At 47.9% G+C, this 12,987-nt stretch overlaps 6 protein-coding genes across 6 annotated transcripts; 4 read left to right on the top strand and 2 right to left on the bottom strand.

The window, feature by feature from the left end:
• Window positions 1-645: 645 nt before the first annotated feature.
• Window positions 646-2,139, top strand: N7496_008836 (uncharacterized protein; the record flags this gene model as incomplete). Its single annotated transcript, XM_056701755.1, has 1 exon — window positions 646-2,139. The coding sequence occupies one exon, from the start codon at window positions 646-648 to the stop codon at window positions 2,137-2,139; it is 1,494 nt and encodes a 497-aa protein (XP_056553818.1).
• A 1,134-nt stretch (window positions 2,140-3,273) lies between these two features.
• Window positions 3,274-3,513, top strand: N7496_008837 (uncharacterized protein; the record flags this gene model as incomplete). The annotated part of the gene is made up of 1 exon (XM_056701756.1): window positions 3,274-3,513. One exon carries the CDS (start codon window positions 3,274-3,276, stop codon window positions 3,511-3,513), a length of 240 nt encoding a protein of 79 aa, XP_056553819.1.
• A 552-nt stretch (window positions 3,514-4,065) lies between these two features.
• Window positions 4,066-4,982, bottom strand: N7496_008838 (EI24 domain-containing protein; the record flags this gene model as incomplete). The annotated part of the gene is made up of 3 exons (XM_056701757.1): window positions 4,066-4,183; window positions 4,250-4,830; window positions 4,881-4,982. The coding sequence occupies 3 exons, from the start codon at window positions 4,980-4,982 to the stop codon at window positions 4,066-4,068; spliced, it is 801 nt and encodes a 266-aa protein (XP_056553820.1).
• Window positions 4,983-5,888: 906 nt separating this feature from the next.
• On the top strand, window positions 5,889-7,559 carry N7496_008839 (histidine phosphatase family protein; the record flags this gene model as incomplete). The annotated part of the gene is made up of 3 exons (XM_056701758.1): window positions 5,889-6,474; window positions 6,530-6,659; window positions 6,710-7,559. 3 exons carry the CDS (start codon window positions 5,889-5,891, stop codon window positions 7,557-7,559), a joined length of 1,566 nt encoding a protein of 521 aa, XP_056553821.1.
• A 1,457-nt stretch (window positions 7,560-9,016) lies between these two features.
• N7496_008840 (ankyrin repeat domain-containing protein) lies at window positions 9,017-9,826 on the top strand (the record flags this gene model as incomplete). The annotated part of the gene is made up of 1 exon (XM_056701759.1): window positions 9,017-9,826. The coding sequence occupies one exon, from the start codon at window positions 9,017-9,019 to the stop codon at window positions 9,824-9,826; it is 810 nt and encodes a 269-aa protein (XP_056553822.1).
• Window positions 9,827-10,715: 889 nt separating this feature from the next.
• On the bottom strand, window positions 10,716-12,400 carry N7496_008841 (uncharacterized protein; the record flags this gene model as incomplete). Its single annotated transcript, XM_056701760.1, is given in 7 exon segments — window positions 10,716-11,068; window positions 11,154-11,348; window positions 11,413-11,653; window positions 11,716-11,913; window positions 11,963-12,015; window positions 12,030-12,237; window positions 12,287-12,400. The coding sequence occupies 7 exon segments, from the start codon at window positions 12,398-12,400 to the stop codon at window positions 10,716-10,718; spliced, it is 1,362 nt and encodes a 453-aa protein (XP_056553823.1).
• Between the last annotated feature and the right edge of the window lie 587 nt (window positions 12,401-12,987).

The following is a 12,987-nucleotide window of genomic DNA, read 5'->3' on the forward strand; positions in this document are numbered from 1 at the left end:
CGGATTTCAGACGTTGAATACAATTGATAATAAGTTTTCCGTTCCACGGTCGACCTCCGCTCTTTTCCCCGTGAATGCTACGGAGTGCTGAGCGGCCGTAGAAGCCAACCACCTGCAAGATATACATCCTAGCCACTATCTTCAAAGCAACAACCTTAAACTTCGGTACATAAACCTGCTAAGTGAATGAACTCGTTTGGGTTGATGTGAGATAACTAGATTATGTCAATTAATTGCACGGTGTTGAAAATCTGGCTCGTCATAACCCATCGCACTTTGGGGTCGCGTTCATCGTAGTGGTTATCGCGGAGCGCGCCGTCTGGTAGCGATACTTGTCACAACTATCTATTATTTACAATCGTATTCCGCTGAATTTTTAGATTATTCTTATCGCAAACAGAAGTGGGTGTCTTCCTGGACCCTGCTTGATTGTAATTAAGATTTTCTGGTGATCTTGAACCCCGCGTTATTATTCTCATTGACTGGGGTAATCCGGGGCATTGACCGGGGCATCTCCGTCCCAGTAGGTGCTTATAATGGAACATAGTACTGTATGATATAAAAGCCGGAATCGAGCTGATCGGAACCAACATAGTTCAGTTCGCTTTCTCATTTTATGGAAACCTAGAGGTTTACTCCTTCAAAATGTCGTCCCAAAGTGGTGCAGCTAGCCGTATGCGATGGTGCCATGTGCTCACCGTCATGTTCGCTCTCGTGCTTCATTCGTCCATGGCCTTGGCACTCAACAACAATGATGTTATCAAGACATATCCTGTTCCTCCTGGTGTTATTAACGGGACTTCTTATTCCGTCCTTGTTCAGTCTGCGAGCGGGCCATTTCAACAAGTCAATACCTTCTTCGCTAAGGTTGCCCAAGTCAACACAACCTCTGGCAAGGGTATGGAGCACAACACCTCGGTCGCACTTTTGGATTTTTCTCAGCCAGTCAAATTCCGAGTTCAGTATCATAATGGTCCTCTTAAATCAGTGGATATCCGACCGCACTCTCTTGGTATCCGTCCTCGAGTCGCGAACGGCGCGATCGAATTTTCGCTGTCTAAACCAGAGAACATCCTGATTCAGATCAATGATGACTTGTTTGATACTCTTCAACTATTTTCAAACTCTCTTGAGAGCGATAAATCTATGGACGACCCAAATGTGATTTATTTCGGTCCCGGTGTCAACAACGGCACTGGAATCAACAACGGGACCTTGTCTGTCCCATCAGGCAAAACAGTTTACCTGGCAGGGGGAGGCATACTTACCGCACAAGTTGCCTTTCACAATGTGTCCAACTCTGCGATCATAGGCAGGGGTATTCTTGCAGCCAAATCATCTGGTACTGTGCTGATCGAATATTCCTCGAATATCATGGTTAAGGATGTCATCATGCTGAATCCCAACGGCTATGCAGTGATCTCAGGAAGTTCGGAAAATGTCACCATATCCGGTATCCGCTCATTCTCTTCCAAGGGAAATGGCGACGGAATTGATATCTTCTGTTCGCAGAACGTTTTGATCGAAGGAGTCTTTATGCGGAACTCGGATGATAATATTGCCATATACCAACATCGATGGAACTACTATGGAGACTCCAAGAATATCACCGTACAGGACTCATCACTCTGGGCAGACTACGCGCACCCAATAAACATTGGCACGCACGGAAACACTCCCAATCCCGAGACCATGGATGGGGTGACGATCCGAAACATTGACATTCTCAACCACCACGAGCCCCAGATGTGGTATCAAGGTTGCATTGCAATCAACGCGGGCGATAGCAACCTCATCGAGAATGTCTACATCGAAGACGTCCGAGTTGAAGATTTCCAACTGGGTCAGTTGTTGAATTTTCGAATCATGGATAACACGAAGTACAACACATCGCCTGGTCGGGGGATTCGCAATGTTGTGATCAAGGATCTTGTTTATAACGGTCATCATGCGAACCCTTCGCAGTTCCTTGGATACGATGAGGGTCGGTTGATCAACAACGTTACTTTCATTAATTTGACTGTGAATGGTCTACAGGTCAACGATGCCATGCAGAAACCTACGTGGTACTATACTGCAGACTTTGTTCCCTTGTTTGCAAATGAGCATGTATATAACTTGACATTCAGATCTGCCTAGGCGCTCATGTGTGGAATAGAAGTCCCACCGTGATAGCTGGATAACCTTTTCAGAGGAATAACCATCTAATTTGGCGTCTAGAAATCGAGTATCTATCCAATTCTGTAACTATTTATATCATCAGGCAGTAATAGTTGCAACTACCGGAAGCTCCCTGGGCCTTGCACCGGTGGTATGGTTTACTTCACCTTTTGGCAAGAAAGCCTGGAACATACCTTGGCTTCGAAGATAAGCAAGTAGAATCAACCGGGATAACTGAGATCAGCTTGAATTATCGTGTAATATCCACCGCATTCTCACGCCGAGGGTCTCGATTTTGTACTTGCTTATTCAGTTTTGGGCTCATTCTCATGGCATTACACGAATCTCTCGTGACACTACAACGCTTAGCCTACTCGTTAACCAACCTTACAAATACAATACTATTCGATATCTGTAGGATATTACGCCTTTATGTATGTATAGAGATAGTTCAAGGGTTTGAAATAAGAGCTGGAAAAAATGGTCTAGCTAGATACTATTTGACCTCCTCTATTTCTAAAGGTCATTCCAATTTTCGTTTCAGAGAGCCCTAGTAGGATCCTTCGATTTATCTTATAAAGTATAACTAATAAGACCATTTCAAGGTCAGTCATGGGTTCAAGCTTATATGAGGATCTCTTTAGTATGGTTATACTATTGCATACTCGAAAGTGAGGTGCGCCCCGGATTAGACAGCATCGTAGTGTCACAAAAGCTTCTTGTATATGAGTATGATCCTAGCTTCATCTACGCCTCACAGCCTCGGACACCCGACTTTTCGTTTTCGTATGCCGAATTACTCCATTCTTCTCTTCCTCTCACTTCGTTTTTTCTTCAAACACCTCACGGAAATATTTCTCTACGCTTCTAACTATCTCCAAATATCTACCAACTCACTCCCAACTCACCTCCCAACCCATCTGCCTTTTTCGGCAGCTGTGTTGATGAGACAAGATCAACGCTCCAAGAGCTACCCGACACTGCGCGAGACCTCGCCGACGACGCGGGCTAGAGAAATCCACGGGGCGGGTGAGTATGACCCTGAAATCTATCAATCCCAGCCTGCAACTTTGATAGGATCAATTCTTAACCGATTCCAGCTCCCCTTTCGGAATGGCACTCACACCATTTGATCGTCTCCCACCCGAGATCGTGTCAATGATCCTGGTTGACCTGGACTTTGCCGATTCTTCTAGCTTGCTGGCTCTCGCTTGCACCAGCAAAGCGTCTTTTGCGGTCACTGCATCACATCTCTACAAGACTGTGCGGGTATGGCTAAAGGATGAGTCTGAAGTAACGCTTGCCAGAGAACCTAATCGACTATTCGAGAATCTCGACCGACGGGGAGTTTAACATTATGTTCGATGCCTCATCCTAGAATCGGAGCGGGCGCTGGGGACTACGAAAACCCTCTGACAGTTATACACCGCAAACCCCATTTGCTCAGTTCCCACCCTTTAAGCGAAAAGACCATAGACAATCAGCCTCTTTGGGTACCAAGCGGCAGCCCCAAGACTGACGATCTCTGGAGACCACTGGCCCACTCAGTGAGAAATCTGCCCGCGCTGCGAGACTTTTTCTATACGGCCGAATATCAATTTGCTCTGTGTCTACTTGAAGCCCTTCATGCCTCAAACCCGACCTGTCGACTATGGCTGCACAATTTCCAGTTGCATAGTCTGGGCGAGCCAAAGCTGGATCCGCATGAGCTTGCGCTGGTCACATCTCCGTGTCTACGTAGTATCAAGTATGAGGGGGAAGGTGGAGGAACTGGAGGAACCGAATCTCCAATCTACTATCTAACATGTCCTTTCCGGCCTTGTTTCTGCATGGAATATTACTACATTTTTTTGGGAAGTGCGTCCTATAAAAATGTTCTCCAGTCATAGCCCGCTTCGCCGGTCCTTATTTCGATGCCTTTTCCAGATCTGCAGCCCACAGTGCCGCCCCGACTGCATTAGTAAACGAGAAAGCAATAGAGGCGAATGGGACCATTTCGAGAGCAAATGCTGCCATGCCGAGTCTAACCAATCATTAGAAATATGCGTGTCTTCAGAAACAACCAAAATCCAACGTATTGTTAACGTACCCAGTATAAGCGCCCCTGTGGTTCGCGATCCAGTCTTCCCGTTGTCGGGCATTCCAACCCTTCAATTCAAAATAACGTGTGTGCAGTGCTGGTCCAACACGCTTGCCTTGAACCGTAATATATAGCACTGTCCCGACAACCGGAATCAAGTTCAAGGGCAAGTAAATCAGCGATCTGAAGATAGCCTGCGGCGTGAACCTAGCAAGTGGACGCGAAATAATCTTGCCTAGTCTTGCCACCGCATCCCGACCCCCTGATCGAGGCTTGAGTTGACGACCCTGGGCGACAAGGGGTTCCTGATCGCGGGCAATGAGTGTCCCATCGAATGTATCGATAAGAGCATCTTCGACCACAAAGGAGCGCGACAGAATGTTAGTGATGGTAGCGCTCTCAGTGAGGACTAGTAAAGCTGCTGAGAGCGCGGCTAGTGGACCACTTGTGAAGGCCATGATGGCCATCTGGGGCACGTAGGTGAAGAAGAACATGAATGACGTAACGCCCATTCCGAGGCCGAATGTGCGCCCAACGCGAGACATGAAGGGACCCCAGAGGTCTTTATGGGTTGCAAAGTAGAGGATGCCCTAGTTTGAATGTCAGCTTCGGTTCAGTGGGTTTCACAGGGGAGGCATACCTTGATCGGGTACAGATAAGCGCCCGATTTGAGAACTTCTTGGGAGGCCGCACGAGCGCTGTTGGCCTCGGCGACGGCCATATTTTTCAGCTTGTCCGGCATCTTGAATACAATTAAGCCTGATCAGAGACAGTGCCAACCGAAAAGGTGTAAGGATATCGAAGATGGAGTGTGCCAAAGACTCCGGGAAAGAGAGCCCTGACAAAGCGCCTGGACCTGGATGCAGCCAATGATGTCATCGGCGTCGGCCAGAGTCACGGATGCACGCCGAGGCACGTGACCGAGTATAGACTAAGTTTGTTGTTATTTGTTCTTTGTTCAAAGTCGAACAACCTCTGGGATTCTCCACCAAAATTGTTTTGACTCACTTGCTCTCTATGCTAAATTGCTGATGAATGCTTATCACGAGCTGGAGAAAATTCCCGCAGTTTGGTGGAGTTGCACCGGGCAGCGGGGCTCCGCCGAAGACATTTCGGAGACTGTTGGTTTCTAGTTATTGGTCGCGTGCTTTCAAGTGGAATTGAAGGAGGATCCAAGGTACGATAAATGAATAATTGACTTTGGGACCTTGATTAACCAGCATCTGACTAGTACACTAAGAGTTAACGTTTCCCAGGATTACGAGGTCTACTAGGTCACTCAGGGAACCAGGAACGCGGAAGAATCGATCGTCCGAGGGAAAGGATCAGCATGAGGAGCCACGAGGTTTCACCCAAATGTCCCCGCCCATTTTGGAATTTGAGATTTAAATTGTAGCGCCCCCCATCGCCAATTGAACCGATCACGGGGCTCATATCATTTTCCTGGTCGTTGCCAAGTCTATACATTTTCTACTAGCGCGACCGACCAAAGGGAGAGCTGCAATCCAGCCCTCCAGCCAATCGCCTCGGCTCCATTGTATAGAAGTCAATCTTATCTTCCGCATTCCAGCGCGTGTTGCTGGCATTAAGTTTAGGACAACGCGCCGTCAAACTTCAATCATAATCCAGCTCAACCGGCTCATCGACAATGAAGCTTCTTGCTAGCGCTACATTGGCCTCCGTGGCCGCTGCGGCCTCTTCATCGGCCCCAGCATCAGCACCCACCGGTGCAACCTACGCGTCGGGCTTTGACATGACCCGAAGCTGGGCCAATCTCAGCCCTTACAAAGATGCAGACAGCTTTGGACTTCCCAAGGGGATGCCCTCAGGATGCGAGCTTTCCCAAGTGCACGTCTTGCACCGCCATGCCGAGCGATACCCCACAAACTACCCCCTGGATGGCGAGGGTATGCAGGACTTTGCGGCTAAGCTAACCAATTACTCCAAGGCACACTCGGGGAAAGCCGTCGCTAGCGGTCCGCTTAAGTTCCTTAACAGCTGGAAGTATGTTATTGGCGAGGATATCCTCATGGAGACTGGTGCAGCTACGGAGGCTACTTCTGGTGCCCACTTCTGGATCAAGTACGGTCGTCTCTTGTACCGTCCCGATCGTGATAATGTGGCCGCCTGGAATGCATCTCTGAATGTTTACCCCAATGGCACCGCCCGTCCTAAGCCGGTTTTCCGGACTACCTCTCAGTCTCGAATTCTGGAGAGTGCTCGCTGGTGGCTTAGTATGTGGATTCAACAGCTTATATCTTACAACAGCATGCTTACATAGATTTCTAGGCGGTTTCTTTGGCAACAGCGGCGCCAACAGCTCCTATGAGCAATACGACCTGGTCATTATCCCCGAGGTCTACCCATTCAACAACACTCTGGCTTCATATGAATCCTGCCCCGGTGACATGACCGAGGGGTGAGTGCCCAATATTCCTAAATTTAATGCATTCTTTCTAACACAATCAGCGACGACGATGCGGAGGTTTTCATTTCCCGCTACACCAAGGACGCACGCGCCCGACTTTCTTCTTACCTCCCCAAGGACTTCAACCTGACTGCAATGGACGTGTTGGCCATGCAGAACCTCTGTGCATATGAAGTCACCAGTCTCGGCGGCTCATCCTTCTGCTCCCTCTTCACTGAGCAAGAATGGAAGGATTTTGCCTACAACGTCGATGTCCAGTACTACGGCGACTACGCCTATGGCTCCCCCACTGGTCGCGCCCAGGGAATCGGCTATGTCTTGGAGCTTGCCGCTCGTCTCCAGCAGAAGCTTATCACCTCCAGCGATACCAGCATCAACTATACTTACGACGATAACACCGCACAGTTCCCCTTCGGACAACCCTTCTACATGGATATGTCCCATGACGACATCATCTTGTCCGTTATCTCAGCTCTCGGCCTCGAGCACTTTAATTACGGACCCGATGGTCTGCCGGGCAACGTGGACCACGCACCTGCCAACCGTACTTTCTCTCTTTCCGATATGACCCCCTTCGGCGCTCGCTTCTTCTCCGAAATCTGGACTTGTCCCGGTGACACCTCTTTCGACGACTTGGACCCTATTCTGTATGAGAACCCACAGCTTGAGTCTACTGCTCATACTACAGATTACATTCGCTTTTTGTTGAACAACGCGCCTCTGCCGCTGAATGGCCTTGTTGGCTGTGAGAAGGCTAAGAATGGCTTCTGCCCCGTTGAGAAGTTCTTGAAGGCGGTGCCGACTATGAAGAAGAAGGCTATGTACCAGGAGGCTTGCTTTGGAAATTACACTACTGGCAGCCAGGTTGGTGATGGCGCCCCGGGCTCTTAGGTGAAGTATAGTACCGATTTGAGGCATAACACCGTTAGACCGCAAATGCTCCATGAGCTTCATTTGCGGTCTATAATATAGTCACTTATTGTCGACACAAGATGATGGTAGTGTAGATAGAAATTCTCTATATAATACGGAGGGGTTGAGCCCTACGTAGCTGTGTCGTATTGTCAAACAACATTTGTCTGTATTACCGAAGAAGCCTCCAGTCACGACGAACATCAGGCTGAGCCCCCCGGCGGACAGCTCGCTAGTCCAAATGGAGGTTAGCGTCAGACTGGTTCTATTTCCTCTATCCCTTTTCAGCTCCTCTTCCCCGCCAAACAATTACCAAGAGGTGTGTCTTGCAAATCTTCCCCACATCTAGAAGTCATAGCATTTGAAACTATCGTGAAAACATATTCTGAAGTTCCATCAATCCAATCTTGAACCCCATTTGCTTCCAACCATTCCTCACAGCCCAGTTCATCGTCCGGGCGCGTGGTCCATTATCCATACCGGAAGCGTTCAATTTCTCTATTTCAATTTCATCTTCACCATTAGGCCAGAGGCCACAGACAACAGGAAGTAAGAGTAATCGCAATGGCCTCTCACATGATGGTAGCTTACTAGTCTTATAGATGACTTTGCTTGACCTACCAAATGAGGTCATCTGCATAATTGCACGGTATCTGCCAACTCAGCGTGATGTCGTTAGTCTTATGAAAGCTCATCGGTGTTTCAACAATCTCTCGCCTATTCTGGAGTGTTTATACAATCTGACGCGCAAAACAAGACGCAAGGAAACGCTCCTATGGGCATCTATCCATGGGAATTTAGAGCTGGCGCGTGCGATGCTACGGCTTCGGGGGAAAGCTTCATGGTATTCCAAAGAGGGTTATAAGGATCCATTAATCCGCGCTGCGAGAGCAGGGCACATATCAATAGTGAAGTTGTTGCTGGAGCATGACCCCAGCATCGTTCACGGCAAGCGTTGGTTTGACGAAGCACTCACTAGCGCTGTTTTCAGCGGGCGTGTGGATATTTTGAACCTCCTACTTCGCTTTTTGACCCCAGTACCTAAGCATATACGTGACTTAGAAGAATACGGTGACCATTGGGATTTTCGGAGACTAACAGTGCTCGATGTAGCGCTGTCTTATGGAAGGGAAGAGATCGTACACATCCTCCTGGCTGATAGCCGATTCTCCCTTGGACACCGGAGCTTGGATTCAGCTGCACGTGGGGGTAACGAGGACCTCGTGAGGCTTTGTCTTCGAAAGGCGCTACCATAATCTCGTTATGACGACGGTTCACCCCTTTGTTCCGCTGCCACAGCAGGACACTTGGCGATAGTGAAACTCTTATTGGAAGAAGGCAATGAAGACCCCAAGGGCGCGGGAAGTTTCGGTCAAACCCCGCTGTATTGTGCCGCATTAAGTGGCTCCGCGGCTATTGTTCAACTTTTGCTCGACATGAGCGGTGTCGAGCCCGACGGTAGGAACAAGGATAAAGCCACTCCATTCTCGGCCGCGGCAATGCTTAACCATTTAGAAGTCATGCAACTTCTTCTCAGCACCGAGAAGGTTGACATTGAAGCCCTTGATTACAACCGCCGCACGCCATTGTCTCTCGCGGCCGGGAATGGGCACTCGGATGCTGTGAGTTTTTTGCTTGGCACTGGTGCAGTGGACCCTGATAGCAAAGATAAGGACGGTCAAACACCCTTGTCATGGGCGGCTGAGTCTGGCCATGTTGATGTAGTCAAGCTGCTACTCGCAACAGGCCAAGTAGCGCCTGATACTCCCGCTGACAACGGGAAAACTGCCCTTTCCCATGCGGCATATCGTTTACCCTACATTTCAAGCACAAATGGGTACGAAGAGACACGGGCAAAGGAAAGACTAGCGCTAGAAGAGATTCGCAGACTATTGAAAGGACAAGCGCCTCTTGTTCCGTCGATTGCCGCATCTACGAGGAAAGAGGCACCTAAATCTTTACCCAAATCCGATCCATTGGGTGTCATGGAAGAACTGCTGAAACGGAATGATGTAAACCCAAATTCCCAGGACGAGGCTGGGGAAACACCATTGATGTTTGCCGTGCAAAGGAAGCATGTTGATGCCGTTCGAATACTTATGGAAACCGGGAAAATGAAATTGAACCTGCGAGATGAGGACGGTTGGACGGTGTTCAGTTATGCCCAAGGTGCGCCTAAGCCCATAAAGCTAACAAAGGCTCAGTTGGATGAAGCCGCCTGGGACACCTGGGAAGCTACTTTGTGACGATAATTTGATGAACGCAATGATGTTTCAGAGACCCCATCTCATACACCGGATAGGAGAGTGACCAGAATATTTTAATAATATAGCTTGAATTTTAAGGCGAGGAAGACCAACTGCTCAGTCCAAAGTAAGGTATGCAGGGAAACGAGCCGAAAAATCACAACTTCAATACAATTGCACTTTTGGAATTTTCGAAATTCAAACTATTTGAGCAAGAGCGAATCATTTTGTTCAACTACTTTGGGATGCATCAACGCTCTATTGAGCTGTTGAGGCTGATCCGACCCTCGGTGCATAAGACACTTGTACAATATGTCACGGAGCCTTATCCACCAGACGAATCTTACATATCGGAAATTGTTTTTCTTATTCTCCGTGTCATGAAACTTTCAGGACAGAATGTGGGAAACCAGATCGTGACAAGTTGTGGTGACACTATGCGTGGCTTTCTCCAGAAGTATGGGAATGTCGCATGCCAAGAGCTCAAGACTGTTTGCAAAAACAAAAAGCCTATTCTCCATGGTGACAATCAAAATTTGGATTAGACTTTGCATCATGAGCTCGTTTGTGGAACGAGGCTACGCTGGAATGGAAGACAGATAGCCAAGCAGCCCGTCTTGATAATGTATGCTTTCCATTGCTAAGGGCTCTCCGCCAATATCGAAGCCCAGCGAGAGATGATATTTTGTACCACTGACCTCGCCACTGTAGTCTTCAGGAGCATAGAATTTCAAGTTGCATGGCTGAGTACATACCTCTGGGTTGTACAATGGATACATCAAACCACACATATTTCCAAACTGTAAGATGCCATAGAAAGGTCGTTAAACCCCCGTAGGTCTTTAATTAATTTGTATTTTCCAATCCAGGGTTTCCATACGCTCCTCAATTAGTAGTGAGTTTGTTCAGCCAAGAATCTTGACGAATTCTCCCACTCATCATGGTCAATACAGAAAGGAAGGAAACTTGCGACTTCCTCGCCTATAAAGTGAATACCAGTCAGATAAAGCCATGAACAGAGAATCTCAATCAAATAATTACCTTTTGGACGAGGACCTTCACTGCCATCATTATTCCTTCCACTGCGACGGGTGAAGTCTTGGATTCGTTCAACTCGGTCCTTGCGACATTGCTCATACATCTGCAATCGGGATGGGATATCTGCTCTACTTGTTCCTAAAGGGAAAAGGGCGCCAATTGACGCGCCATCTTCGATTGCCATTGCTCCTCCTTGAGCCATAACTGATTGGTATGTGTATTAGTAAACATGGCATCTAGTACAGAAAGCCTTGGAGCGAGATCATGTAGAAGTAAATATCCTACTTACAAGGTAGGAATGGATGGGCAGCATCTCCCAGAAGGGCACTACAGTCATTGGCCCAACTAGGAAGATTCTGCATATCGAAAAGCTCCCAAATCTTGAGTCCATCTTCTGGTACCTGATTCAAGATTTGTCGAATCGACGGGTCAAACTTCTCGAAGCATTGAAGTAACTGCTCTTTACTTGCCCGATTATTCCACTCTGTGGGTTTTGATAAGTCATTTTGACAAGACATATTCGCGCTGGCTGCATGGGCTTATCTTACCTCGGTTTGAGGTTGTCACTTCGGTACTAGGAACAAAAGCGCCGAAGTTTGCTATTGAATGGTTCGAGCAAGGATAGCAGATGATTCTCCGATCTGGGCCAGTCCACTCGATCAGAGTATTTCTGTTGTCGCACTGGAATTTCTCATTCAGCTCTTCATATGGAACGAGCCACCGGAAACAACACTTTCCCCATGGAAATTGTGGTTGGGACTCTGGGGCGACGAAGGCACGTGTCCAAGACTATGGAAGCGAGGAATCAGTGGTCACGACATAGTACTATGAGGACGAAGGATATTCCAAACATGAGCTCCATCAGCACCAATAACTAGATCCCCGGTCGCTACATCACCACCTGCAAGTGTCAAAGTTGCGTTTTGAACATCCATGTCGATGATTCGAGTGTTCAAAAACAGCTGCACAGGTGAGCCCGCTCCCTCCCTCGATAACGCGCGATTCCGAAGCGCCGAGTGAAGATCCGCGCGGTGGATTAGATCCCAATTCTAATTGTGTTAGAATCCGCAGTTGCTCTTATCCAATTCATTCACATACAGCTCCAGCCTTCTCGATCACTTGTGTCAGAGGCAACGTGGCTGACATTTCCCCTGTGTGTTTATACATGGTGAACTTTCCAGTAAATATGATGTCAGCGTGAGATCAACATCAGGAGCAATATAGTTTCGACAAGAAAGATTGATTACTCTTTCCAAGGGTGTTCCACCATGATCAGTAGTTGAAATCCCCATGCGCGTTAATAGCCGCTGACAATTTGGAGCGACGTGAATAGCGGCGCCAACCTCTGCCGAGAACTTTGATCGCTCAAAAACCTTCGTAATTGTCAATATCCAGAATGATACAGTTCCGATCGAGACATACCAGCACTTTGTGCCCTTGGTGTCGGAGGAAAATAGCCGCCGAAAGCCCTCCAATTCCAGCACCGACAATTAGTGCCGTCAACGGCTCCATGGTCTCCTTTGAAGACCTTGACATAGCGGATATTAGTGATCTGAGTTCAAAAACTGCAAGACAGCTCAAGTTTCTGGATAAACCTCAAGAAGCCAGACTTGCTATTTATGTGTGATCTCGTGTTCCTAACTCACTAAGTCAGGGTTCTATCACAGACTTATTTCTCACACGATTCCTTATTGGCCGACATATTAAGAGGTGTAACATTTGTACAAGGGTCCTTCTATAGACAGGTATTATCGGGTAGCATAGGTAGTTGCACCGACCTCGTCATTCCGCTTAGTCAAATGGAGCCAACTGGGATTCTAGGCAAATTGGATACGAATACAGAGTCGCTGTTCCCTCTAGCGTTCGGGATCTTCGCCTAAATATACTCATCTACTTTCTTTGACACCACGATTCAACAGCACGACCGTTTTTCAACTTTGATAGGCACCCAAATCCGAGACCGGACAAATATTAGAGAACATAAATTGGTGTCGGAGTTTTTTTGTGCCGCCAGTTGAGGCTGATCTCCTAGCTATTTCCTGATTAGGCAATTGAGTTGCATCCGGCCTTTTTATGAGCCCACGCTAAACCAACACAACCCATGTTCTCATTAAGCTGTGGCC

Source organism: Penicillium cataractarum, assembly GCF_028827025.1.
Source record: "Penicillium cataractarum strain IBT 29864 chromosome Unknown utg000007l, whole genome shotgun sequence".
Taxonomy (NCBI): Eukaryota; Fungi; Ascomycota; class Eurotiomycetes; order Eurotiales; family Aspergillaceae; genus Penicillium; species Penicillium cataractarum.